Source organism: Barbus barbus, assembly GCF_936440315.1.
Source record: "Barbus barbus genome assembly, chromosome: 45".
Lineage (NCBI taxonomy): Eukaryota > Metazoa > Chordata > Actinopteri > Cypriniformes > Cyprinidae > Barbus > Barbus barbus.
This window is the reverse complement of record NC_136723.1, coordinates 24,355,437-24,383,372: the sequence shown is the minus strand read 5'-3', so window position 1 is coordinate 24,383,372 and position 27,936 is coordinate 24,355,437. Positions and strand designations below refer to the sequence as shown.

Here is a 27,936-nt window from a genome sequence, read left to right as displayed (position 1 = left end):
TCACCAACGCTACATTTATGTGTTTAAAAATACAGTAAAAGAAGTAATATTGTGAAATATTAGTATTTATTAGTATTATTGCTGATTTGCTGCCCAATAAATGTTGAAAACAGTGCTGTCCAATAGTTTTTGTGGAAACTGTGATACACTACCGTTCAGAATTTATTTATTTACTTTTCTATTTTGACCTCTATAGTAGGTGTTGTTTTTTTGTACATCAATAGGTACCACTTTAGAATACTGTTCCATAATTAATGAATAACTACACAAGAACGCATGATTAATGCAATATTAGCACTCTAGTAACTATTAGTAACAATAAACTCTGATGAATGAATTAGTAAGTAATAGTGCTTAGTCAAATGTGGTAGTTCACTACTAGCTAATCAGTAACTATTATTTTTTCATACCTCCCTAAGAACTACTGTATACAGGTTCATAATTATGAATAATACATAATGTATAATTAATTCTAAAGTAAAGGTCATGGTAACCCACTAGTAATGACTTGAGTATTACCAAATTACTAATTATTTGGATCAATATTCTAAAATGAAGATCATGATTAATGCTCCAGTAACGACTGAAATCATTGTAAGCTTTTGAGAGTGTTGTAAAGCATTGGATAGTAACTATTCAGGTGTTACTACATCCTTCTAAAGGAATTACTCATTTTTGGATCAGCATTCTAAAGTGAAGATTGTGACACCTCTCTGGTAATTACTGAAGTCAGTGTAAACTTTTGAGGTTTTTGTAAGGTTTTGGTTAGTAATTCATTTTGCTAGATTTGGAAACGCTTAAATCATTACTAGTGGGTTACTGCGATCTTCACTTTAGAATATTGATCCAAATAATTAGTAGTTTCTTCAGAAGGATGTAGTAATACTTGAGTCATTACTATCCAAAACCTTACATATATCTCAAAAGCTTAAAATGGCATCAGTCAATATTAGGGAGTTATGATGCTTTTCACTGTAGAATACTGATAGTTAGTAGTTCCTTTAAAATAATTAGATAATTCTTGAGTTATTACTAGTGGGTTACCATCATATTCATTTTAGAATTAATTATACATTATGCATAATTCACATTAATTATGAACCTGTATACAGTAGTTCTTCAGGATATATAAAACAAATAGTAGCTATTGATTAGCTAATAGTGAACTACCAGTTTCAACTGAGCACTAATACTTACTAAATCAATAATCAGAGTTTCTTGTTAGGTAATAGTAGATACTATAATGTTAATAGTGCATTAGTGACTTGTTCCTGTAGTTATTCATTAACAAAGGATCAGTATTATAAAGTGTTACCCATCAAGAATATTTAAGGGAGGGGGCACAACAATACAATTCTGCTTAGGGCACACATTTGGCCAGCAGTGGCCCTGCTTGGGTGTGTGTGTGTGTGTGTTAGTGTGTGTGTGTGTGTGTGTGTGAATCTGTTCTTGAGTGTGTGTGTGTGTGTATTAGGGCGTCTCTCCTGTGTTCACTGATTTCATCACACTGTAAAGTGTCTCACTGTAACTTCCTCATAGTAACTGACGTTACTCAAGAGTATCTGAGGAACACACACTGAACACACACACACTAGTTCTACTAGTTAAAAAAGCGGTGTGTGTGTGTGGTGCCAGTCACTATGATCAGGTTGTGTTGACCTCGTGTTTGCAGTGCACCTCACACACTGAGGTGAGTGTGTGAGGTCAGAGGTCAGATCTTCATCTGTCTGTCTGTAACACACATCTGTATCCTGACTGTCTGTCTCACAGCACCTGTCTGTCTCTCCGTCTCACACAGTCCAGAAAAACATCATTGTTTCAGTTCAGCTTATCTCTGCTCTCCCAAATATCCTGTTTCTTCGAGCTGCGCGTCCAGAACCAATAGAAAGCTCTTCCTGCTGGGGGCTGACTTCACTTCCAGCTTTAGCACAATCTCATCCGCTCCGACCCGTGCTCGGCAGAACCTCGTAACCACACACACACACACACACACACACACAAGTGGCGTGAGGACGGCCCGTCCTGCTCCAGCATGGCCAGCACCATCAAGGTAAGAGCGGCTCCTCACACACTCGTTAGTGGAGATCCAAACGAGCGCTGAGAGCTCCTTCACCTGTCTCTGCTCATCTTCTGAGAGTTTGTGTGGAATTTCGCTGTTTGTGGAGATTCTTCGGTCAAATCTGTGGCTGGTTGCATGAACTGCTTTGACTAGTAGTGTTGTTTATGCAGTTTATAATGTTTATGCGGGACTTACAAAGTCTTAATTCACTCTTTTCACAGATTAAGGCCTTAAAAGGTCTTATATCAGAGCAGAAAGTCTTAAAGTCGTGGCATTAAATGATGCAAGAACCGCAAAAAATGTCTGTCTAGCTTTCCAGTAGCAAATATCAAAACAATCTTAAATCAAGACACATTTACTGGAGATGCATAAAAACAGTCTTCTTCTGAGAAACTGAACAAAATCAAGAGTTTATGATTTAAAACAAGAACAATATCTGTCAGTGGGGAATGAAAAATAGTTTTCACTTTCAATTAAGTTGATTTTTCTGAGCCTTTTGGCAGAAATTTGTTCTTGTTTTAATCATAAAACATTTTTTTTAAATCATAAACTCCTTCATTTTGATACATTTCTCAGAGAACAAGACTAAATATCTTAATTTTGCTTCTTGATTTAAGGATCTTTAGACATCTGTACTGGGAAAACAAGACTGAAATACTGAGGTTTTTTTAGGGTTTGTTCAAAAGGTAAAAGTTATTTCCATATTCTAGTGTTTGACCAGAGCTATTCAATCTAAAAGCTTTATTTTTTATTTATTTTTGGGAAGTGAATTACAAAGTAATGGAGATCTGTTGTAAGTTGTATTTTAAAACTTTGAAGTGTTGCAAATACAAGACATTTAGGTTTAGAGACCATATTGACGTAATGTGTTCCCTTCAATTTATTCTTTACATTTTCTTTTCTTGGTCTTGAAAAGTTTACCTTCATCAACCCTGTTTTATTCAGTTGCATGAAAACTTAGATTGGCCAGATTTGAGAACGGAAAGTTGCTGAAATGTCACTTGAAACATGGGACAAAACATGTCCAGCAATTGCAGCTGCTAATAGGTTTAAAAATTAATATATTTTTATAACTTTTTCACGATATTCCAATTTTTTGAGATGCACCTGTGTTAACACAATTATCCCCTTCAATTTAACTTTATCATTATTATATCAAATCTATGACACTTAGTCTACATCTAAAACAGTGTGTCCACAGAGAGGGGTTCAATCATGCATATGCTATAAAATGGATACAAATGTTTTTTAATGTTGAAAAAGAGCTTGTTTTATCAAATGCAACTGGTATCAAAGCAAGGCTGTTTTTCAGTGACACATGCATGTTTTATAAGGTTTCAAAGTTGTGTCCCCACTTTTTGTCAACATCGTCAGACATTCATTAAAATGTAATAAAATCAGGAAATATCAGGGGCAGCTGTCCCTCCAAACAAAACTTATTCCACATCCCACCTCTGCAGAGTACATCAGTGTCAGACTGGCTCTGGGCAGTTTTATACTTGTAGAATGTTTTAAATCCTAATGTTAATATTTCCTGTCACATGATATGTCAACACCATCATGTCTTGTTTTCTGTAAAATAATATCAAAATTTTGTTAATTTTTCCCTAAAACAAGCATAAATAGCTGCCAATGGGGAAATAAATTAATCTTGTTTAGCCTGTGAATTAAGATGATTTTTTTTTACCCCATTGGTGGATATTTCTGCTAAAACTAACAAAAATTGATAATTTTTTTTTTATAAAACAATATCTTAAATCATTTTACTTGTCAAGTAAACACATCTTGATTCAAGAATGTTTAGATATACTAGAAATCAAGACAAAAATACTAAGAGAATATTTTTTTGCAGTGTAGAGTTAAACAACTAATTGTTTTATTTCTAGTGCTGTCAAACGATTAATCGCGATTAATCAAAATTATTCAAAATAAAAGTTTTTGTTTACATAATATATATGTGTATATTTATTATGTATATATAAATACAAACACATGCATGCATATATATTTAATAAAAATATGTTATGTTTATATATTAAATATATTTATATATACTATCAAATATAATAATATAAATGTAAATATTTTCAAAATATATACTGTATGTGTAAAAACCTTTATTTTGGATGTGATTAATCGTTTGACAGCACTAATTAGTTATTAAAAGTTACCACAGCAGATGCACATACTGTTCTGAGATGAGAGATAATAGATCACTGCTGTTCCAAAGATGCATCAAAATACTGAAATGTCAATCTTTTATAAACAATAACATACTCACTGTTTGTTGTTTTTGTTTTATTACAGTAACCGATTGATTCAATGTATTAGATATTTAAAAGGACTACAAATTCAGGTTTTCGTCACCACCGTCAGATTAATATTCTTAATAATATTCTTCTTAAGAATCAGTGATTTATAATTATAGAGTTTTTCTTCACTTTCAGTTGAATATTTTATCCTCTTCACTTTATTTATTTTGCGTCTGCTTCAATTCAGCTCTGGTTCATAATGTTTTATCGTTTTTCATGCAGATAAAAGCATCATGAAGTTCATGTCTGTATTGAGACTGTTCTTCTGGTTAAAGCTGATGCTTCATTTTGTCAAGAATAATTTTTCACGCACTAGTTTTCATACAAATGATACACTGCCATTCAAGACTCAGTAAAAATATACAGAGTTCAGTTTGTAAGTTTCTAAACTTTATAACACACAGACGTGAGGATGTCTGTAAGGGATAGTTGATCCGAAAATGATCATTCTGTCATTATTTACTGCAAAAAAGAAGATATTTAGATTTTATTTTTGTCCATATAATTAAAGTCAGTTTTGCTCAAATGTTGTTTGGTTCCTGATGTTCTTCAGAATCACCACCGTTCCTGAAGAAGTAAAGTCGAACAGGTTTGAAACATCAGGAGGAGAGTAAAAGATGGCAAATGGATCATTAAATGGTGGACTGTCTCTTTAAGATCCACTGGTCAGAATCACACGCTCTCGCTTGTAAACACGTGTTTGACTGGAGAGGAGATGTTTGAACATGGAGTCCGTGGAGAGATGATGAGGAGATGATTCACACAGATGTGCTGTGAATGTGAAACTCATCAGATGCTGATCTCGGCTTTCTCTTCATGTTTCATTCAGGTTTTATTAGAAAGTCAGATTTCAGTATCTATCTGAGTCAAAACAACAGACAGTTCTGTGGCCAAACTCTTCTGTCGGTGAACACTATAACTCCATCACACTCATCTTTCCCTTCTGTTTATAATATTATACTGATTCATTCAGAACATTTATCAAGTCATTTCTCACAGAAATAATGACTGAGTCGAACAGGTTTCTTAAACACTCCTGCCGTCTGTCAGTCAAGCGGATAGTCCCGCCCCCAACCAGCGTTATTTTTATTTTTTGTTGCGATTTTATGTATGTATGTCTATATAATTTTGTATTAACTTTTATTTCAGTTTTAGTTAAGCATCAAGCATCAAGTTAAACTATTTATTTTTTTCCAACAGCTTACACACATTTTCAAAACTTTGCCACTTTTTTTCAAAACTTCACACACAAAGCCAAGAATTGCACACACAAAATGCAAAATGCCTCACATCTCTAAATCTCAAAATATCACATCTTAAAAGCAAACATTTGTCTTACATTGCAAACACCTTTGCCATAGTATTATATTTTTGAATATATTATTCAAAAGCTAAAGCTCTTCTTTCGTGAGCTCCTGTGTACATTTCTGTACAAGTTTGAAAGTGATTGCCAGAGATGTTGAAAAATTCACAGTAAACACGAAAGCAAGATTGAAAGCTATTTGTTTTTTGCTGTAAGCTGTTGTGGTTGTGAATACAGTATTACACAGTATTAAAGAAAACAAATACTTCAAGCATGTGTAGATGTGTAGATGTATATTTATTGATTGGCTGGTGTTCAGTGAAGCACATGTGAGGAGTTAGTGATGAATGAGCGTGCCATTTTGATTGGTTGTGTTTGGAAAAGGAAAAAGTGTCAGCTTTCAGGAATTGTGTGGCAAGTAAAGATTTTGTGTGCAAGAAGTTGAAAAAAACTGTAAATGAAAATGAGAAATGCTGCCTTGATAAATAGCTGAAATAATAATAAAAAAAACACTGTAAAAATGATTCTCTTATTTACAATTTTGTCTTGTTTTGGCAAATATTGGCAGATATTTTTGCTTGTTTTAAGCAGAAATGAACAAAATTTAGATTTTTTTTTTTTAAACAAGACTTACCATCTTAAATCATTGTACTTGTTCAGTAAATTCATCTTGATTCAAGAAAGTTTATATATTTATACTAGAAAACAAGAAGAGAATATTTTTTTGCAGTGTATACAATATTTTTTTATTGCATTTCAAGTGAGGAACATGTTTTTTATGCAAACTCTCGTCATCAGTTGAGGGTTCAAACTCTTTGAAGATCGTGAACAATCACACACTTCATCTCTACAGAATGGAAAGAGTGTTTGAGTAGTGTTGCTCTGAGATTAATGTGGTGTCGCTCCTGCGGAGTTAACGATGGGCGTCTTCCTCCCTCCATTAGAGGCCCTCATGAATGCAGACGGATGGGCTTTTTCCTCTTTTCCATTCCCAGCCCCTGTTATCCCGTGCTGTCAGGAATGCAGGAAATGGTGGCAGAGCACTTCCTGTCTGTGGCTGCATGTGTGAATGACCCAAATGCTCATTGAGCTTCACGTAAACCCATACAAGTCTGCTTTTATTCTTTAGATTGTCTCTTTTGTTCACTTTTCTGCTGTTTCTTTCCTTGTTTATTGCCGGTGCGCAGACTGTCAATCACTGCAGTGCTTCTCTCTGATTGGCTGAGAGCGTGTGGTGGGTGGGGCATTGTGTGTGTCATTGGTGTGTTTTATGAGTCCGTGTCTGATGGTACGCAGGAGCTTGTGTTATTAAGAGAATCTGGTGGATGAAGCTGATGTTGACTGTGTGTTGGTGGAGATGAAGGCTGAGGAGGTGCTGGAGTGTGTTTCTCTCTCAGGTGAAGGTTGCTTTGACCCGTTTGCTCACTAATGGGCTTCACAGCTCTGTTATCAGCGCCCTGCAGATTCATCTGGTTTCCGACATCATTTCCTTTTCCTCCTGCTAATCCCAGAGCTGCTGCGCTCTCTGTCCTCATGATAGTCTCCCTGTTTCTGTGTTTGAATTCAGCTGTAGTGTTTAACCCTAAGCTACTGTATCATGTTTGATCATGAATTTCTAAGGTCTCTAAATGATCAACGTGATCAATCTCCTCATGTCATCTGTCGGCTGATTGATAGTTTAGAGGTTTTTATCCAGTAAAAGCTCTTTTAGTGTAATTGTACAAACGTCCAGCGTCTGCTGTCACATCTTGACTGATTTTGATCAAGTAAAGGTCAGAATAACTGCAGTCATATCTCCAGATGAACACTTACTGGACTGAAGCAGCTCAGCTTTACTTGATTCTCCATCAATCATTTTCAGTGCGTCTCAAATCTGATCTTCAGGATCTTTTGAGGAGCGTTTGTTTCCAGAAGCTTCACTTTCTCTGTTCCTCAGCGGAGGAATGATCTTCACAAGCCTCCAAAACATCAGCGTTTATTTCTTCATCTCTCAATCAGCATTGCATTGCATTATATGTTTGGATCATTTCAATCTCATCTTACTAAGACATATTATTGGAGATATAGAGCGAAAAGTGATATTTAGATCATTTTATGTCAGTATCTGCTGCACTGTTATAAACATCTCATTGATTTACATCACAAGCAACAGAATTTCATCATATGAATATCAGCATCTACAGAAAATTCATATTTTTGCTCAGTTTGAGTCTGAATAAAATCGTGCAGTTTGTTCTTCATATTCTCCCTGTATCAGACTATATGAGCCATAAAAGCCTGATGGAGCAAATAATAACACATATGCAAACTTTTCAGCAAAAGGTTCCATTTCAAGTGATGATTATTTCATGTCAGGCTTGACAGGGTTAATAATGTGGCAGACATGTCACATTTAAAGACACATACGGTTAGTTTAAAGTGTGCTTTTCTATCTTTGTGAGGGTCAAATGTTCAATGTGTTCACAAATATAGTGGGACATCAAACACTTGAGGAGCTGCTGAGTTGTCTCAGTGTCTCGTGATTGTTAGTTTGAGTTTAGTTTGGGTTAGTGATGGTTAGTTAGGTGCTGATGGAGGACAGTAGTTACCAAACTTTAGTTCTCACAGCATCTTTATAGTGACCAAATGCAACCAAATATGATTTGCTGTGTTTTTTAAAGTTGCCTTTAAATGAACTGTGTTTTCTAAATGCATGTTATAGATCTTAATGTGATCGATTCATTCATGCACATCTTTTTTTTTGTCTTGTTTAATGGAAAAAATGTCAATGCAGTCAAACGTCAGTCTTCTCTCCGCTGATGTATGCTGGTCTTGTCCAATCATTTATAGTGGTTTGTGTAAACCCCGCCCCTTTCCTGTAATCAGTGTTGGATGTAACTAGTTACTAAGTAATCAGTTACTGTAATTTAATTACTTTTCCCTTGAACAAGTAAGGGATTACTCTTTATTTCTGTAATTTAATTACAGTTACTTATGTAATTGAACTTAATACTGTAGAACATTTATACACAATACAATAGTGGATTTAACATCAAAATTTAAAGTCTAACCTTAAAATACATGCTTTTATGTACCCTTCTCACTTTAAATACTTTGCTGAGTTAATAAGAATATTAGTAACACTTAGTGTCCAATTCTTACTATTAACTTGTTGGTTATTAGCATGAATATTACTGTTACATTGGTCATTTATTATTACTATTATTACTTAAAAAGCACATATTAATGTCTTATTCTGCAAGATCTTATTCTAAATCCTTAATCCTGCCCTTAAACTTAACAACTACTTTACTAAGTATTAATAAGCAGTATTTAGGAGTATTTTGAGGCAAAAGTCATTGTTAATAGTGAGAATTAATATTGATATAGGATTTAGAAAGTAATAAGTAATAAAATACTATTTGAAGAGAGTAATTTGTAATCTAATTACACTGTTGAAGATGTAATTAGTAACTAGTAATTAATTACTTTTTTAGTGTAATTTACCCAACACTGTTTATAATCCACTACAAGCTCACATTCAGCCACGCCCACATCTCAACATCCAATCAAAAACTGACGGATATAATCAAGCCCCGGCCTACATTTCTGTTCTTTTTTACTGTAATTGTACGAACTCTCAGCTCAGAAACGCAAACTCTTTCTGTGTGTGTCCTGTAGGAGGCGCTGTCGGTGGTGAGTGGGGATCAGTCTTTATTCGAGTGTTCGTACGGAGAGTCTCATACTAAGACGGACATGACGGCCTCCGCCGCCGGTGAATACGGCCCGAGCAAACTCAGTCCCAGAGTGCATCAGCAGGACTGGCTGGCTCCGCCCACCGGACGCATCACCGTCAAGCTGGAGTACGGCGCCGGAGCACAGGTGAACGGATCCAGGTGAGACGCAGCAGGAGAGAGTTTAGACTAGGGCTGGGCAGCCTATGGCACACAGAGGGATAATCAGAGATTGACATTACTATTGGAGAAAGTGTGACAGCTAACTTGGATCACGTGTGCCTTAACTCTTTCCCCGCCAGCGTTTTTGCTGATTTTCACTAAAATTTCATGTCCCCAGAATATTTTGTTGTATGTATGACTATCTGAACATGCAATAAATCAGACCCTCTACTTTCAAACAAAAAAATCTGTTTTATTTTAGCTTCAAGCATTGCTTTTTTTTTTTTATCAACGCTAGGTAGGTTTCATAAAAAAGCAACATTTTGAGCAAAAAGCAGAGAAAATCATATTTTTATCAAATACTACATCTGGATCATATTCAGTAATATTATCAAAGCAAAGATGCAGTAGAGTACTTAGTCAAAAACTCAGTGACTTCTCTTTTAAAACAGCATTTTTTTTCATGGTAAACTCTACAAATAGTTAAATCCAAAAGTATTGTTTAGTGTAAAACATGTTGTAGATTAGCAGATAGGCTGTTGATTCATTAAATAATGAGCTGTTTATTCAGCGTAGTGAAGCCTCTCCTCCATTGACATCCTTTCTAAAAATACGCCCTCTGGTCTCCTTTCCGTTAGCATTAGCTGTTACGCTTTTTTTTGGCTAAAGGTTGCAGGCTTGCGGGATAATCACTGGCACACGAGCAATAGGGAAAAGTGCATATCATTGTACATTTTGAAGTAGTCATTTCTCACAGTCACACAGCCTGTTAGGAGCTATAAATACTATTAAAGTGTGAGAATAAACCTGCACTAGTCTACAGATGCGCTTGGCTCTGGTAAATCATTTGCACGACCGCTGCAGTGCAGTTTAACAGTGCTCCTCATAATGACTGAGATGGCCAATCAAATCAAAGTAGGCGGAGTTGTTTTCTTGTTTAAATATCTAAAAATTGTTTGTTTTTTCCTTAAAACAAGCAAAAAATATCTGCCAATGGGGCAAGAAAAATAATCTTGTTTAGCCTTTGAATTAAGATTATTTTTCTTACCCCATTGGCAGATATGTTTGCTTATTTTAAGGAAAAACGAACAACATTTTTCTTTGAAAACAAGACTTGGCACGGTGGATAACCAGAAAAATGAAAAATGGCACTTCATGCCCAAAAGTTTGCCGAGCTCTGGTTTAGACAGACACACAGAAGACACTCTCTGGATCACAGACACACAGAAGACACTCTCTGGATCACAGACACACAGAAGACACTCTCTGGATCACAGACACACAGAAGACACTCTCTGGATCACAGACACACAGAAGACACTCTCTGGATCACAGACACACAGAAGACACTCTCTGGATCACAGACACGCAGAAGCGGCTCTGGATCACAGACACGCAGAAGACACTCTCTGGATCACAGACACGCAGAAGACACTCTCTGGATCACAGACACGCAGAAGACACTCTCTGGATCACAGACACACAGAAGCGGCTCTGGATCACAGACACACAGAAGACACTCTCTGGATCACAGACACACAGAAGACACTCTCTGGATCACAGACACACAGAAGACACTCTCTGGATCACAGACACACAGAAGACACTCTCTGGATCACAGACACGCAGAAGACACTCTCTGGATCACAGACACACAGAAGACACTCTCTGGATCACAGACACACAGAAGACACTCTCTGGATCACAGACACACTGAAGACACTCTCTGGATCACAGACACACAGAAGACACTCTCTGGATCACAGACACACAGAAGACACTCTCTGGATCACAGACACACAGAAGACACTCTCTGGATCACAGACACACAGAAGACACTCTCTGGATCACAGACACACAGAAGACACTCTCTGGATCACAGACACACAGAAGACACTCTCTGGATCACAGACACGCAGAAGACACTCTCTGGATCACAGACACGCAGAAGCGGCTCTGGATCACAGACACGCAGAAGACACTCTCTGGATCACAGACACGCAGAAGACACTCTCTGGATCACAGACACACAGAAGCGGCTCTGGATCACAGACACACAGAAGACACTCTCTGGATCACAGACACACAGAAGCGGCTCTCTGGATCACAGACACACAGAAGCGGCTCTGGATCACAGACACACAGAAGACACTCTCTGGATCACAGACACACAGAAGACACTCTCTGGATCACAGACACACAGAAGACACTCTCTGGATCACAGACACGCAGAAGCGGCTCTGGATCACAGACACGCAGAAGACACTCTCTGGATCACAGACACACAGAAGACACTCTCTGGATCACAGACACACAGAAGACACTCTCTGGATCACAGACACACAGAAGACACTCTCTGGATCACAGACACACAGAAGACACTCTCTGGATCACAGACACACAGAATCGGCTCTGGATCACAGACACACAGAAGACACTCTCTGGATCACAGACACACAGAAGACACTCTCTGGATCACAGACACACAGAAGACACTCTCTGGATCACAGACACACAGAAGACACTCTCTGGATCACAGACACACTGAAGACACTCTCTGGATCACAGACACACAGAAGACACTCTCTGGATCACAGACACACAGAAGACACTCTCTGGATCACAGACACACAGAAGACACTCTCTGGATCACAGACACACAGAAGACACTCTCTGGATCACAGACACACAGAAGACACTCTCTGGATCACAGACACACAGAAGACACTCTCTGGATCACAGACACACAGAAGCGGCTCTGGATCACAGACACACAGAAGACACTCTCTGGATCACAGACACACAGAAGACACTCTCTGGATCACAGACACACAGAAGACACTCTCTGGATCACAGACACACAGAAGACACTCTCTGGATCACAGACACACAGAAGGCACTCTCTGGATCACAGACACACAGAAGACACTCTCTGGATCACAGACACACAGAAGCGGCTCTGGATCACAGACACACAGAAGCGGCTCTGGATCACAGACACACAGAAGACACTCTCTGGATCACAGACACACAGAAGCGGCTCTGGATCACAGACACACAGAAGACACTCTCTGGATCACAGACACAAAGAAGACACTCTCTGGATCACAGACACACAGAAGCGGCTCTGGATCATGTCTGCGCTGTTCCTCTGAAGCCGTCAGGACATCTGGCCGTGTGGCGTCTCTCCACTATCAGATTGATTCGGTGGAAAGATGATAATCCAGTGATCTTCTGCCCAGGCTGTTAAACCCAGTCAAACAGTCATTGATCATCATCCTGCTCCTCACCAGATGGAAACCACCCTCAGTTTTCTCAACAAATAAGAGAAAATGAGACATCAGAGCTGTTTTAGTGTCATTGAGATACTGTTATGGTTTCTATTATTTCGAAAAAATATATATATTTTTTGATTTTCTGTTTTCTTTTAATTCTATTTAAACATTTTGTAGTTTGTCACTTTTTTATATGTATTTGTAGCTTTTATGAAAATATTGAAAATGAAATGTTGCTTTGGCAACTAGCTACAATACCTTTTTTAATATTTTATTTTATTTACGATAATATTTATTAGTATACTGTTATAGTTTTCATATATATTTGGATTTAGTTTTTATATATTTTTTATAGTTTTGAATGTCTATAGTTTTTCTTAATTTTTATTTCATTTTTTCAGACAACATTTTTTAGTATTGTTGAGATACTATATTATTTTTATTATTTTTTGTGACCATATTAATTTTAAAGTTTCAGTATTTTTTTTTTAAAAATGTTTATTTCATAGAGTATTCTTTGTGCTTTTGTTTACTATTTATTTCATTTCAAGTAAGGAAAATATTTGTGTATGGTTGTAGTTGTAGTGATAATAACCCTGTTGAAGGTGCTCGCAGCTGATGAAGGTATGATCAGATCTGTGTGCTGTGTCTGAGCTTCTCCTGCATCAGCAGCGCTGGCCGTGTTTTACAGATGCGTGTGAGTTTAGCGGCTCTTTCCGTCTCCATGAGCCCAACAGTTGGTCGACACATGAGCGAACGCGTCTGAAGCCTCTGGGCTGTTGATGTGGAGTTGATGGCACATTCCAGCAGAATCCCTCACATCTGTGTCCTCGTGTGAGAGTCACAAGCGAAGAGTGAAGAAACGCTCTGGACAGATTCAGTGTTCAGCTCCTCCAATCTTCACTTGCTGTTTTTGTTTCAGTTAATTCAGGCTGAACAGTGTAAGACTCGGTTTGGGGTCAGTAAGATGTGTTTGAAAGTGTCTTCTGCTCACCAAGACTGCATTTAGTTGATAAAAAATACAACAAAAATTTTAAAATATCATTACAAACTAAAACAGCTGTTTTATGTGAATATCTGTTAAAATGTAATTTATTTCTGTGATCAAAGCTGAATTTTCAGCATCATTACTCCACTTTTCACAAAAACAAATATGTGTGTGTGTTGTATTGTATTGTATTGTGTGTGTACTTGTTTGTAAGGACCAAATGTCCCCACAAGGGATAGTGCAACCTGAAGTTTTTGACATTGGGACAGAATGATTAAAAATAGTAAATGATGTTTATCTGAAAGTGTAAGAATCCAAACAGGTTTTCTGTAAGGTATAGGTTTAGGGTGAGGGGATATAAAATATCATTTGGTCAGTATAAAAGTAATAGAAGTCTATGGAAAGTCCCCACAATTCACAGAAACAAACGTGTGTGTGTGTGTGTGTGTGCAGGGCCTCTCCTGATGTGTGTGCTGCGGTGAAGGGGAAGGTTTCTCCAGGGATGTACAGCAGCTTTATGGAGGACAAACACGTGGTGCCGCCCAACATGACCACCAGCGAGCGCAGAGTGATCGTCCCTGCAGGTGACTCTTGTGTTTGTGTGATTGATCACTGATGACGACAGACAGCTCTCGAGTCACAGATTCTGTGTAACTTCCTGCTGCGCACCAACAACATCCTGTTTTCCCGCTCATGCGGCAGGACAATAGACGCGTGTGCTTACACTGATTCACAGCTACTGCCAGACCATTCGCTGATTCATTAGTCAGTGCTTTTATCTACTGGTGGATTTATGAGTAAAGTACAGTATGAACTGGAATGGGAATTAAAGCAACAGTTCACCCAAAAATGATCATTCTGTTATCATTTACTCTCCCTCATGTTGTTCCAAACCTGCGTGAATTGCTTTTAAAAAGAAGATATTGCTTGTAGCCATTAACCTCCATAGTAGGGGGAAAATATTATGAGAGTCAATGGGTGCCATCAAGCTTTTGTTTCCCAGCAGTCTTCAAACTATCTTTTGTGTTCAACAGAAGAAAGAAAGTCATACAGGTTTGGAATAACATGAAAGGAGAGTAAATGATGAACTATCACTTTAAAATGACAGGAAGACGAATTTACTGACAACAAGGTGACACGAAAATGTATAAAAATGTAATTCAAACAGTAAGAAAAAGCCGTCCTGAAATATTTTGAATAAATAAATGAATGTCGTAATTATTATATAATATATTTGTATTTTATTTATTTAAAAATTGAAATGTTTTATCTATATTAGTGTTGTCAGTAAATTAAAATAAAATTAATTAAATCGCACATTTTTTCTGAAATTAATTGCGATTATTTTCACCTAGCATTTCACTTAAAACAATCTTCACATAAACCCATTATAATAAATGTTATATTTACCTGTGCTCTTCAGCAAATAGGAAATATACAGAAAACGTGATCAAAAACGAAATTCTAAATTAAATATAGATCGTTTTAGTTTTGTTCTTTGATGAACAGACATCACAGCTGCTGGTTATTAGTTTATTTGGCTGCTGTTACTTTAAGAGCTTCCGCTGCTCAACATGACGAGGATCTGACACGCATCGTATTGTCTCATAACCTTTCATTTATTATTGCGCTTTAATATAAAATTGTATATAGCGCACCGGCGCATTTGTGCATGCAATTGAAGAGCATGCGCTACAAGCACAGTATTGACATATGACCTAACAACCTCTCATCTGACCGCAGTTCTACTGAAGCTCCTCGTCACCTGCACCATTGTCTTGTTTTCTAGCATAAATATCTAAACATTCTTGAATCAAGATGCATTTACTGCACAAGTAAAATGATTCAAGATATTAAGTCTTGTTTTCCAAAAATTCATATTTTTGTTAGTTTTTCCTTAAAACAAGCAAAAAATATCTGGAAAATAATCCTAATTCAAAGGCTAAACAAGATAATTTGGCAGATATTTTTGCTTGTTTTAAGGAACAACTTCTGTTTTTTTGCAGAAAACAAGATTTAATATTTTAAGTAATTTTAATTGCACAGTAAATTCATTTTGATTCAAGAATTTTTAGACATTTATTTCAGAAAACAACACAAAAATACTAAGTAAGAGAATATTTTTTTTGCAGTGCTGCAGTAACTGCATTAAATATTTTTTGGATGCATTAATGCGCTAATTTTGACAGCACTAATCTATATGATAATAAATAGCAGCAGCGGTGAGTGTAAAGCGAGTGCTGTCTGCAGATCCGAGCCTGTGGTCGGCGGAGCACGTGCGTCAGTGGCTGGAATGGGCCGTGAAGGAGTACGGGCTTCCCGAGGTGGACCTGTCTCTCTTCCACAGCATCGACGGGAAGGAGCTCTGCAAGATGAGCAAAGACGACGTCCAGCGTCTGACCAGCAGCTACACGGCCGACATCCTGCTGTCTCACCTGCACTACCTCAGAGAGAGTGAGTGAGATCAAATCATCGGCTCATCACAACGCTTCATAACGCTCAGATCACTGACCTCACAGTCACATGACTCACTGCACATTTAACATGCATTAATAATTCTTCTCCCATTGCCTGTCTGAATGCTGGCAGGCATGCATTTAAACCGTACAGGTAGTTCCATGTCAGTTTAATCACCGTTCTATATTAATGCGCTGCTTTCATTGACACACACATACAAAGAGAGAGAGAGAGAGAGAGAGAGCACATAGAGAGAGAGATGACAGGTGTGTGTGTGAATTACAAGTTTTTGTGCTCCTGAATGTTTCTCTCGCTCGATTGATAATTAATTCAAATAAATGCTATATTTCATATAATTCACATTAAATAAATGTGATCTTACTGCACTATTTCATCTCTGTGTCTGATTTGAAGCGGGCAAAATGCTAGCACTAACGAGCTGTAACTGATAAAAATAACCGTCTGGTCAAATATTGTGCTGAAAATCATTCTTGAATCAAGATGCATTTACTTGACAAGTAAGATGATTGAAGATATTAAGTCTGGTTTTCTAAGAAAATTATGATTTTTTATTTATTTTTTGCTTAAACAAGCAAAATTATGATATTTATACTAGAAAACAAGACAAAAATACTAAGTAAGAGAATATTTTTTTTGCAGTGTACCTGTCCAGGTCATGCTTCCCCCTAAAATCAAATGAGAAAAATATTTTTTTTATTTGATAATGATATAAAATAGTTATATTTTAGTTTCCTTTTTAAAAGATATTTGATCATTTTAATATTAAGATTAAATTCTAATTACTGAAAGTATATAATTTTGAAATAAATGATATTTTGGATGAAATCTTAAGAAATGTTTTGCATTGTGACATTGACACAGAAGCACCTTCATCTTCAATTCTTATTGCATCATGTACAGTGTTTATATTATATCATTGTTGAACTGATTTAAATAAACATGATGAGAATGAGATTTCTGTGCATTACAGTAACTAGAGTTTGATATAAATGTATCACACAATGTAAAACATCTTCATGGTTTAAATGTCAAATATTATCATTTATTTCTTGTTGATGATTTTGGGATGAAACAAAGTTGAGATCAGTTTGAGTTCTTAGATATGCATGAGATGGGAGAGAGACAGACGATCCTGTCTGTGGCTCAAACACTGTTTTTATCTGCCTGTCTGCCGTCACACACACACACACACACTCATGTGCACACACAGCATGCATGCGTCCTTCTGTCTGTCTGTCTTCATCCGTCTCTCTCTTTCAGTCAGCATCATGTCACAGGATGTTTGTTGAGTTGTTTGATTCTCTTTATTTTTCACGTGTCATGGATGTTTTGTTTCTCAGCTCCACTTCCTCACTTGACTTCAGATGATGTTGACAAAGCCTTGCAAAACTCCCCGCGGTTAATGCATGCTCGCAATACAGGTAAGCAGCCCTGTGGCCCCGCCCCTGACTCCGCCCTGGCCCCGCCCACACCGCTTACACACACACACACACACACTGTCTGAAGTGCATGCGGCGCAGCGGTTCCCCAGCTCTTCTGCATGTGCTGCTGATGCTGAATGAGATCAGACATCGCTCACGCACATCTGTGTCTCAGGAGGAGCCAGCTTCATCTTCCCAAACACCCCCGCCTACCCTCCAGACGGCAGCAGAGGAGCGGGCAGAGCAGACTTGAGTTTCGACGGCCGGCGCTCTGGATGGACTCAGCCGGCGTCTGCAGCTAAAGGTCGGTCAGAAGCCCATGTGCTGCACACGATACGCCGCTGATGCTCACGATTAACCTGAATGTGTGTCTTCATTAGTTTCTCAGAGTCCTGCTGCCATCATGAGCAAAACTGAAGAGCAGAGAGCTCAGTTAGGTGAGAGCATCATGGGAACTGCACTCACAAACTGACTTTAGTTTCACACTGCAAAAATTATTCTCTTACTTAGTATTTTTGTCTTGTTTTCTAGTATAAAAAAAAAATCTTGAATCAAGATGAATTTACTATACAAGTAAAATGATTTAAGATCTTATGTCTTGTTTCTGTAAAAAAAAATATAAAAATTCTGTTTGTTTTTCCTTAAAACAAGCAAAAATATCTGCCAATGGGGCAAGAAAAATCATCTGGTTTAGCCTTTGAATTAAGATTATTTTTCTTGCCCCATTGGCAGATATTTTTGCTTGTTTTGAGCAACAAAATTGATACTTTTTTTTTTTTTTTAAGAAAACAAGACTTAATATTTTAAATCATTTTACTAGTCAAGTAAACGCATCTTGATTCGAGAATGTTTAGATATTTATTCTAGAAAACAAGACAAAAATACTAAGAAAATAATTTTTTTGCAGTGCATATTCTGTTTCCATTTTAATTTGAGTAAGTTTTAGTAATTCTTATTTGTATTGTTTTAATAATTTCTGTTTTAGTTTGTACTTTTAGTACATCAAGTCAAACTAAATGAAAATGGGAAATGTATTAATACATAAATAAATAGTAAATTAATAAATAAATCTGATTTCTTTCCCAACTGTTTACAGTCATGTACATAATCAATATGAATTCTTTGTTGCTTTGGATAAAAATGTCTGCTAAATGAATAAATGTAGCTTATTGAGCTTAATAACTCTTTTTAACATCATGCACATCCCACACTTTTCCCCTCATTCATGCATGTTTATCACACTAAATAGCAGGGGTCATTAGGGAATTATGCAGGATCATAAAAACATCTCACTGGATTATTACAATTAATGGCCAAATGAATGTTTGGAAATGTAAACTGATATTTCCTACTGACACACTACAGCAAGAGATAGAAATAACTGACTTAAAACCATTTTTAGCTGCTGAAAATACTAGTCTTCTAATCATTTTGGCCACCACTGTATAAATACACACACATGCATGTGTATATATATACACATACATAAAAAATATACACACATATATTATGTAAACAAATACTTTTATTGGGATGCGATTAATCGTTTGACAGCACTACTTTATTTTATTCAAATAAAGCATAAATCAGCTGAAATGCATCACTAGGATGGTCTCTCATGTTTGTTTGTCATCTTCTTCTTAGATCCGTATCAGATTTTAGGGCCGACAAGCAGCAGGCTGGCGAATCCAGGTGAGAGTCAAAGTTGTCAAGTGTAAACTTATTTGTTTAAGTGCTTTTCAAGCATCATTACAAAAAATTATGCTGTTAATATTTTTAATATCTTCATGCATTATAGTTGCAATTATCAGATTAGAGCTGGACAATAATAGTGTTACATTTTGTTACAATATAAACAATCAAGCAGGTGAGATACACTATATAGTATATATTGTGAGCGTACTGTATGTATGCAAATAAATTTGGATATACTTACATATCCAAATTTATATAAACAGCTGTTTAATAAATAGGGTTGCCAAGCAATTTATTTATTGATTACACATCAGTTTGGGCTGAGAAATGACCCCCCAAAAGATCATTTATTCATTAATGTGTTAAATGAGAAAAGCACTGAATAGACAATACAAAGAAGTAGCTTTAGAAAGAAATGTATCGATTCAACAGAAAAAAAATGGAATATTGAAATATGTTTTTTTTTATAAAAAGATACTATAAATAAGAAACTAAAAGTGCCAGTAGGTGGCGGCAAGAGACTGTTTTAACTGATTGTGATTAAACTGATTTGTCCAAATGGCTTAAATGAAGCAATGAAGCAAGCAGCTCTTCATGAACGAGTCACTGAAGCACCGACTCACTCGATTCAGTCAAAAACATGGATTCATTCAGTAATAAATCACTGCTGTGTGTTGATCAGAGATGCTCAGCCGTTCTGCTGTGGCTTTGATTTGCAAAATTGACCAAAAACGTGTCTAAAATACAACACAATATTAACTTGTTTACTAAACAGTTGTATGAATCAATGTCACGTTTGCAGTCATGCACTCTGTTATTGTCCTCTTGCAGTATTGACCAACTATTTTCCTGATTGACTCTGTAAAGCTGCTTTGACAATCTGTTTTGTATAAAGCGCTATAGAAATAAAGGTGTCTTGACTTGCAGATAATGCTCCACTTTTGCTCTCACATCTTGAATTTTAGGCTCATTTAACTGCATTCTAATAGTCAGTCGTCCAGCATCATGTTCGTCATCAACTGCATCAGTGTGAGATGATAGACAGGTCTAGATGAGGCGCTGCGTTAAAGGGGTGGTTGATTGTGATTTCACTTTTTTAACTTTAGTTAGTGTGTAATGTTGCTGTTTGAGCAGAAACTTACGAAGCTGAAAGTTCAATGCAAACGGGGATATTTTCTCTTAAAATTATGGCAGTTTAATGCCAGGAACATGCAACAGATGGGGTGGGAAATGCAATCCCATGTGTCTGAATGCATTTAGGAAAAATGGCATTTAAATTATCATTTTGCTGCAGTTTTTGCTTGGACATGTTAAACATATCTAATCAATTTGGGTAATACAATTTCATTTTAATTTTGCTACTTATAAAGCATTAAACTATGTTTAGGACTAGTGTAGGAAATCGCAAATGTAAATTATATAATTGAATTTTCATTTTGCACTAAATGTTGCACATATGAATGGGAAAATGTAAATTTAAATAAAGAAATACATTGCCATTTTACATATTGCATTGTCATTTTGCATATTACATTTCAAAATGAATTTTGCTACCCATATGCTTCCATAACTGTTAGGATTTACTAAAGACGCGCAGTGAAGAATTAGCGCTGAAAAGATGTGGACAGTTAGTTTTGCACCTGAGCTTATTGAATATGCATTTGTAGGACTTTCCCTTTCAGATGCAAAATATATGGGAGGAGAGTATTAAAATGAACACGCAACGCGATTTACTAACATCTGCGCTCGTCAAATTACTGGTATTTGCACCGTTATTTAACGCCTAAAAAAGCATGTCTTAAAGCAGGCGCTAATCTGCGTTGCTCACAGTAGATTGCGCTGGTCATTATGGAAATGATCGGCTGTGTCTGTGTTCTTTAATGCACCGCAAAAAATTATTCTCTTAGTATTTTTGTCTTGTATTCTAGTATAAATATCTAAAATTCTTAAATCAAGATGAATTGACTTAAGATGTTTTCTGTAAAAAAAAAAAAAAATAATAAAAAAAAAAATCTAAATTTTCGTAGTTTTCCTTAAAAAAAGCAAAAATATCTGCCAATGGGGCAAGAAAAATAATCTTGTTTAGCTTTTGAAAATGATTTTTCTTGCAGATTTTTTTGCTCGTTTTAAGGAAAAAACTACGAAAATTTTGATAATTTTTTTTGAGAAAACAAGACTTAATATCTTAAATATAATATAATTTTATTTAATATCTTAAATTTTATTTAAAAAAAACTAACACTAGCTTCTCTATTCTTTTCGTATTCTATCTGTTTTCTTTTTATTTATTATACAATTTACAAAAAGCAAAAAAGGCCTCTAACACAAGCTTGCTCTATTTTTATCTATTCTATCTGTTTTCTTTTTATTTATTATATAATAAAAAAAGTCCTTGCTACGTGTAGCTACTGCGAGACTTGTAATAGCACTTGCATATCATTGCTTTTCTGTTGCCTTTGCTTCCATTGTCCTTGTTTGTAAGTCTCTTTGGAAAAGCATCTGCTAAATGACTAAATTTAAATGTAAATCATTTTACTTGTCAAGTAAACGCATCATTCAAGAATGTTTAGGTATTTATACTAGAAAACAAGTAAAAATACTAGGTAAGAAAGTAATTTTTTTGCCGTGTGTGCACATTGAATCGCACGCAGAATCTTCTCCCATCTGCGCTTTTATGGAACTGCGCTCTAACGCTAATTTGCCATTTAGTAAATCTGGCCCTAAATGGACAGCTCTAGTGGTAATATTGTTGATGTGTGTGTGTGTTGCAGGTTCTGGTCAGATCCAGCTGTGGCAGTTCCTCCTGGAGCTTCTGTCCGACAGCTCCAACTCGTCCTGCATCACGTGGGAAGGAACCAACGGCGAGTTCAAGATGACGGATCCAGACGAGGTGGCGCGGCGCTGGGGCGAGAGGAAGAGCAAGCCCAACATGAACTACGACAAGCTGAGCCGAGCCCTGCGCTACTACTACGACAAGAACATCATGACCAAAGTGCACGGCAAGCGCTACGCCTACAAGTTCGACTTCCACGGCATCGCGCAGGCCCTGCAGCCGCATCCGCCCGACTCCTCCATCTACAAGTACCCAGCCGAGCTGTCCTACATGACCTCGTACCCGCACCCGCAGAAGATGAGCTTCATGTCTCCACACACTCAGGCCATGAATGTTGCCTCGTCCGGTTTCTTCAGTGGCCCGGGTCCGTACTGGAACGCTCCGGCGGCGGCAGGAATCTACAGCGGACCGCGACACCCCGCCGCGCACATGCCCTCACATCTGGGCTCCTACTACTAGATGTCTCAAACATCTCAAGAAGACACCAGACTGGAGAGAACAAACCGTCCGGCGCAGCCGGAAAAAACATAAAGGAGACGTCTGTGATCCACTTGGAGATCTAGGAGTTTAGCGGGAGTGTGGAAGTGTAAACGGGCTGTTAATGAGCCGCTGCATTAGGGCTACACGATAAATCGTGATTAGGCAAAAGCTGTGATAGTCATGTGCATCTTGTCAGTGAAGCACGGTTCTGTGATCAGTAGTAAATCTCCATCCGAAGCCCAGAGAAACTCCAAATACACTGCAAAAAATTGTCTTATTTTTGTCTTGTTTTCTAGTTTATATCTAAAAATTCTTGAATCAAGAATGAATTTATTGTACAAGTAAAATGACTTTTTTTTTTTTTCTTAAAACAAGCAAAAATATCAGCCAATGGGGCAAGAAAAATAATCTTGTTTAGCCTTTGAATTAAGATAATTTTTTTTACCCCATTGGCAGATATTTTTGCTTGTTTTAAGAAAAAACTAACAAAATTTAGATAATTTTTTAAAGAAAACAAGACTTAAATAATTTGACTTGTAAAGTAAACACATCTTGATTCAAGAATGTTTATATATTTATACTAGAAAACAAGACAAAAATACTGAGTAAGAATAATTTTTGCAGTGAATGCCCCGCAGAAGAAATCCAGGAAATCCCTATAGCAGTAGCTGAATAAACAGAAGATTTAACTGCCTTCATTGATTCAACGTGACTAATAAACACACGACTATGACAATATATGAGTTCTTATTATAATTATTATTTACATTTTCATTATAATAAATTATATAGCTAATAATGCAATGCTTATTGACACAGCCTTCATCACTGCTTAGAATACCATTAAATATTGCGTGCCTTATTCTGTGTAAGAAGCCACATCATCTCACAGAAGGATTTATTTCAAACACTCTGATGTTATGAAGTGAGTTTGGAGTAAAAACATGTTATTAAATGTGGTATTTTCACATGCTTTCAGATGGAGCAGCATTTACTACACAGAGCCGTAGTTCACTGAGAAGCTACGCAAACAGCTGTCATTATCACAGAACGATTTCTTCAATTTCATTATTGCAGGATTAAATCATCTGTGATAATAAACAATTCTGCGTAGCTTGTCAGTGAACTACAGCTCTGTGTAGTTAATGCTGCTCTATCTGAAAGCACACAATGGAGATTTACTACTGATCACAGAACCGGCTTTTCTGACGAGAAGAGCATGAATATCGCATTCGATTAATCGTGCAGCCCTACACTGCATGAGCAAGTACTTATTCGTCTATAAGTTCACATGTGCCTTATTGTACAAACATATCAGAGAGAGTTCAGAAGGTCTGAGAGAGAAGGTGAGAGGAAGAGGAAGACAGATGAGACAGGACTGAGGTATGTGAGATGATGAAGAATTGCAGCCGTTCACATGAAGGACGATAATGCAGGGATGCACGATAATGGTTCAACGGTTAACCACGATTATTGTGCTGAAAAAATATAATCACTTAATTTCAGCAGATTTAGTCGCAGCAAACAGCGCAAACTGCTGCGTGAAGGAAGACAGACTGGCTGTATTGAGCTATTATTTGAGCAGAATATCTAAATAGAGATCGCTGAACTCTTGTGTGCTGTCAAGCCATCACCGCCTTTTCCATAATTTAGAGACAGCACATGTGCATGGTTGCCAGGTTGGGAATAAATTTAATTAACCACTAGGGTTGCCAAATTATGCTTAAAATTGAGAGAAGCTGAAATGGTGATCATGATTAAAATACGATTCATCTTGCAGCCCTGCAATAATAATAATAAAGATATAGTTTCAAAAAAATAACAACTATAACGATAACGACACAAATGAACAATATTGTTGGAATCACTTTGAGTGATTTTTTTCCAGCTGATGAACGATAAAACACATTGACAGCCAATCAGAATCCACTCAACCTTAAAGAGCTCCAGTATTTAAAGCGACAGACGACAAAGCTGCAGTGTAATAAACAGAAGCAGAAACAGAAGATTATCGTGCATTGGTGTGGACGCTAATATAGTTATTGGTCTTGATGTGAACAGGCCTCTTGCCATATTTATCAGTATTATGTCGTTCGTATGGCATCAGAGATTGATATTTGCCTTAAAAACGACACATCTTTGTAGAAAACTGGAATCTTTCAGATGTTTTAATGACCTCAAACCTTTAAAGACGAGGTGCATTTATATGAACCAGTGCCTTACAGAGAGAAACAGATTTACCAAAGATTTACCAGTATTTGTATTATTATTAATTATTATGATGATGATCTGATTCACAAACGCTGTGCGTTTGTTAGATTGAAGTATACAATTCAGTGTATTAATTCTTTTTATATAATTGATATATAACTTATGCATTTAAACACTACGAGTTGATCTCAGCCAGCCAAACAGACATTTAACCAGAGACGTAGAGAAACGGAGCGAAGAGTGACACACTGGCCTGATTCTCTGTACAGTGAACACGTGTGTGTTGCTTTGACGCTGGACTGGCACGGCACACGGGCTCAAACCGACTGAACCCAGATCAGATCAGTTCGGTCACAAGCCCTGATGCTCTGAGATTGTTGACAAAGGGAAGAAAACATATATTTGGATAGATTATATGTTTTTCTACTGAATCATTTTAATAAACTATTTTCAACAACAGTGTTCTTATTATTTTGAGTAAAAAATGCCCTCATTGTCTGATTGAGCTTTATTAATAGACCAGACACTGTTGTCACAACATTCACACACACTCAGACACTCTCTCTGACACTCACACACACATTCACAAACATTCTCAGACACTCTCTGACACACACAAACGCACGCACACATTCACACACACACACACACACACACACACGCACACACACTCTGACACATTCACACACACACACACACACACACACACACACACGCACACACACTCTGACACGCTCACACACACACACACACACTCTGACATGCTCACACACACACACACACACACACACTCACTCTGACACGCTCACACACACATTCACAAACATTCTCAGACACTCTCTGACACACAAATTCACACACTCTCTCTCTCTCTCTCTCACACAGGTTTACTTTGCTATCTAAATGGGGACATTCCACAGGTGTAATGGTTTTTATACTGTACAAACCGTATTTTCTATGGTCCTACACCTAAACCTACCCCTTACAGGAAACTTTGTGCATTTTTACTTTCTCAAAAAAACTCATTCTGTATGATTTATAAGCCTTTTGAAACATGGGGACACTGAAAATGTCCTCATAAATCACCTTCTCGTTGTAATACCTGTGTCATTATACAAATTCGTGTCCTCATAAAGCACAAAAACACGCACACTCAGACTCTCTGACACACACACACACACACACACAAACACACACACACACTGTTGTCATCTGAGCGTCTCTGTTGCCACAACATTCTTGAACTCTACAATCATTTTAAAACAATGTATCTTTCACTGCAGTTTGTTGGATTTAAAGCATTTTATAAATGTGTTACATATTTATTTCTGAAGAAACATGAATCAGATATTTTTCCTAAAACGATTAAAAATGAAATGGACTGAAATATACAGAAAAAAAAACAATCCAGAATTGATTGGATGGTGAAACTGCACAATAAATAAGAGCAATGGATGGTAGAGTAAGTCACTATATTCAAATTATGAAGACAAATACTGATTTCTTTAATAATGTTACTGATTAATCATTCCCAATAAGACCAGAACATTATGTAGTTATTTCGAGTAATTTTGATTTGAAGTGCACTACTGTTCAGAAGTCTCTTCTGCTAGGCATTTATTTGATCAAAAATACAGAAGAAAAAAAATATATATTAATATCATTTAAAATAGCTGTCTTCTGTGACTATATAGTAAAATGTAAGTACCTCCTGTGATCAAAACTGAATTGATACACTACCTTAAAAAAATAAAAGAAAGAAATGAATCCTTTTATTGAGCAAGGATGCATTACATTGATCAAAAGTGTTGAGAAGTGTTCTAAATGTTTCTCAAAAGTGTTTGAGATTTCTAAAATTCAGCTTTGATCACAGCAATCGGTCACTGATGAATGATTCCCAATAAGACCAGGATCAAGAATGAAGTAAATCGAGTGGTTTTGATCTGCAGTGTTTTGACTGTTGAATGCTGTTCCGTTCTGCTGTATTCCAGTGCTCCACGTTTCCAGATCTGGCTTGCGGTCGGAATGCTCTTCCAGAATGATTTAGGTTGGTTTTCCAGCACATTCTTGACTCCCGTCTAGTCTCTTCACTCCCGTCTGTACTCCTCCTCCAGCTGGAGCTTCTCGGTGTTGCTGTGGATCATCGGCAGTTTGCTGCAGGCCTGCACCTTGTCGAAGCAGCAAAAGTCTGTGGCCAGTCTCCCGCCGGCCGTGTGGGTCAGCACGGGTCTGAACTCGCAGCCCCACAGGATCTCCTGCGGCAGGTAAGATGTGCGGCTCTGGCAGCTGGCGGCTGTGGACTCCATGGTGCCGTTGAGCGTCACCAGCAGCTCCAAGTCTTGTTTGGGCAAGTTCTCGGCCGTGAGGCTCCTCAGCGGGCTTCGCTCATCCAGCACGTGATGGAAGGTGAGCGGCAGAAGCAGGAACGGACACTCGCCGCTGGAAGTCCATGTCGGTCTGATGCACGAGGCTCTTCTCGCCTTCAAGATTAAAAAAAACCAGTGATACAAATTTGTCTTACACTGCAAAAAAAATCTAAACATTCTTGAATCAAGATGCATTCCCTAGTAAAAAAATAATACATTTAAAATACATTTATTTAAATATAGTTCAAATCTATTAACATTTACTGACATATTGCTCGAGACTTACTGATATAAAAGTTATAATTAAAACTATATTTGGTACTACTTGTGCACAATCCACATTTCTTAATATTAAGCCTAAAATTTGTTTTAATGTCACTATTAATAAGGATTGTATGATCTTTGAATAATATTGTTCTTTAAATGCAAGATATTTAAAGTACACTTGCAATAGTTCCACTTTAGCACAATTTTGTGGACTTAGTTGGACTTCAGCACAGTTAAAGTGCATTACGTACAAAATTAGTTGTTCCAATTTAGCAGACTTTAAGTATTCCTATTAGTATACTAAAAGTACAATTGCAGAGTATTTTTTAAAACTTAACGACCAAATGGATGTTTCTAAAAGTTCACATTGCTG

The 27,936-nt window shown here is 37.0% G+C and overlaps 1 protein-coding gene across 2 annotated transcripts; it reads left to right on the top strand.

Annotated features, from left to right (window-relative positions):
• The first annotated feature begins 1,962 nt into the window (after nucleotides 1-1,962).
• On the top strand, nucleotides 1,963-25,382 carry LOC306864287 (transcriptional regulator Erg-like). Of its 2 annotated transcripts, XM_079408209.1 has the most exons (9): nucleotides 1,963-2,050; nucleotides 9,335-9,549; nucleotides 14,266-14,396; nucleotides 16,063-16,266; nucleotides 17,631-17,711; nucleotides 17,887-18,015; nucleotides 18,092-18,148; nucleotides 19,356-19,403; nucleotides 22,178-25,382. In XM_079408209.1, the coding sequence occupies exons 1-9, from the start codon at nucleotides 2,033-2,035 to the stop codon at nucleotides 22,696-22,698; spliced, it is 1,404 nt and encodes a 467-aa protein (XP_079264335.1). In that variant the 5' UTR covers nucleotides 1,963-2,032; the 3' UTR covers nucleotides 22,699-25,382. The 2 variants fall into 2 exon arrangements, with proteins under 2 accessions (XP_079264335.1, XP_079264336.1); XM_079408210.1 differs by lacking the exon at nucleotides 17,631-17,711 and having other exon boundaries at nucleotides 1,971-2,050; nucleotides 22,178-22,828.
• Nucleotides 25,383-27,936: the final 2,554 nt, after the last annotated feature.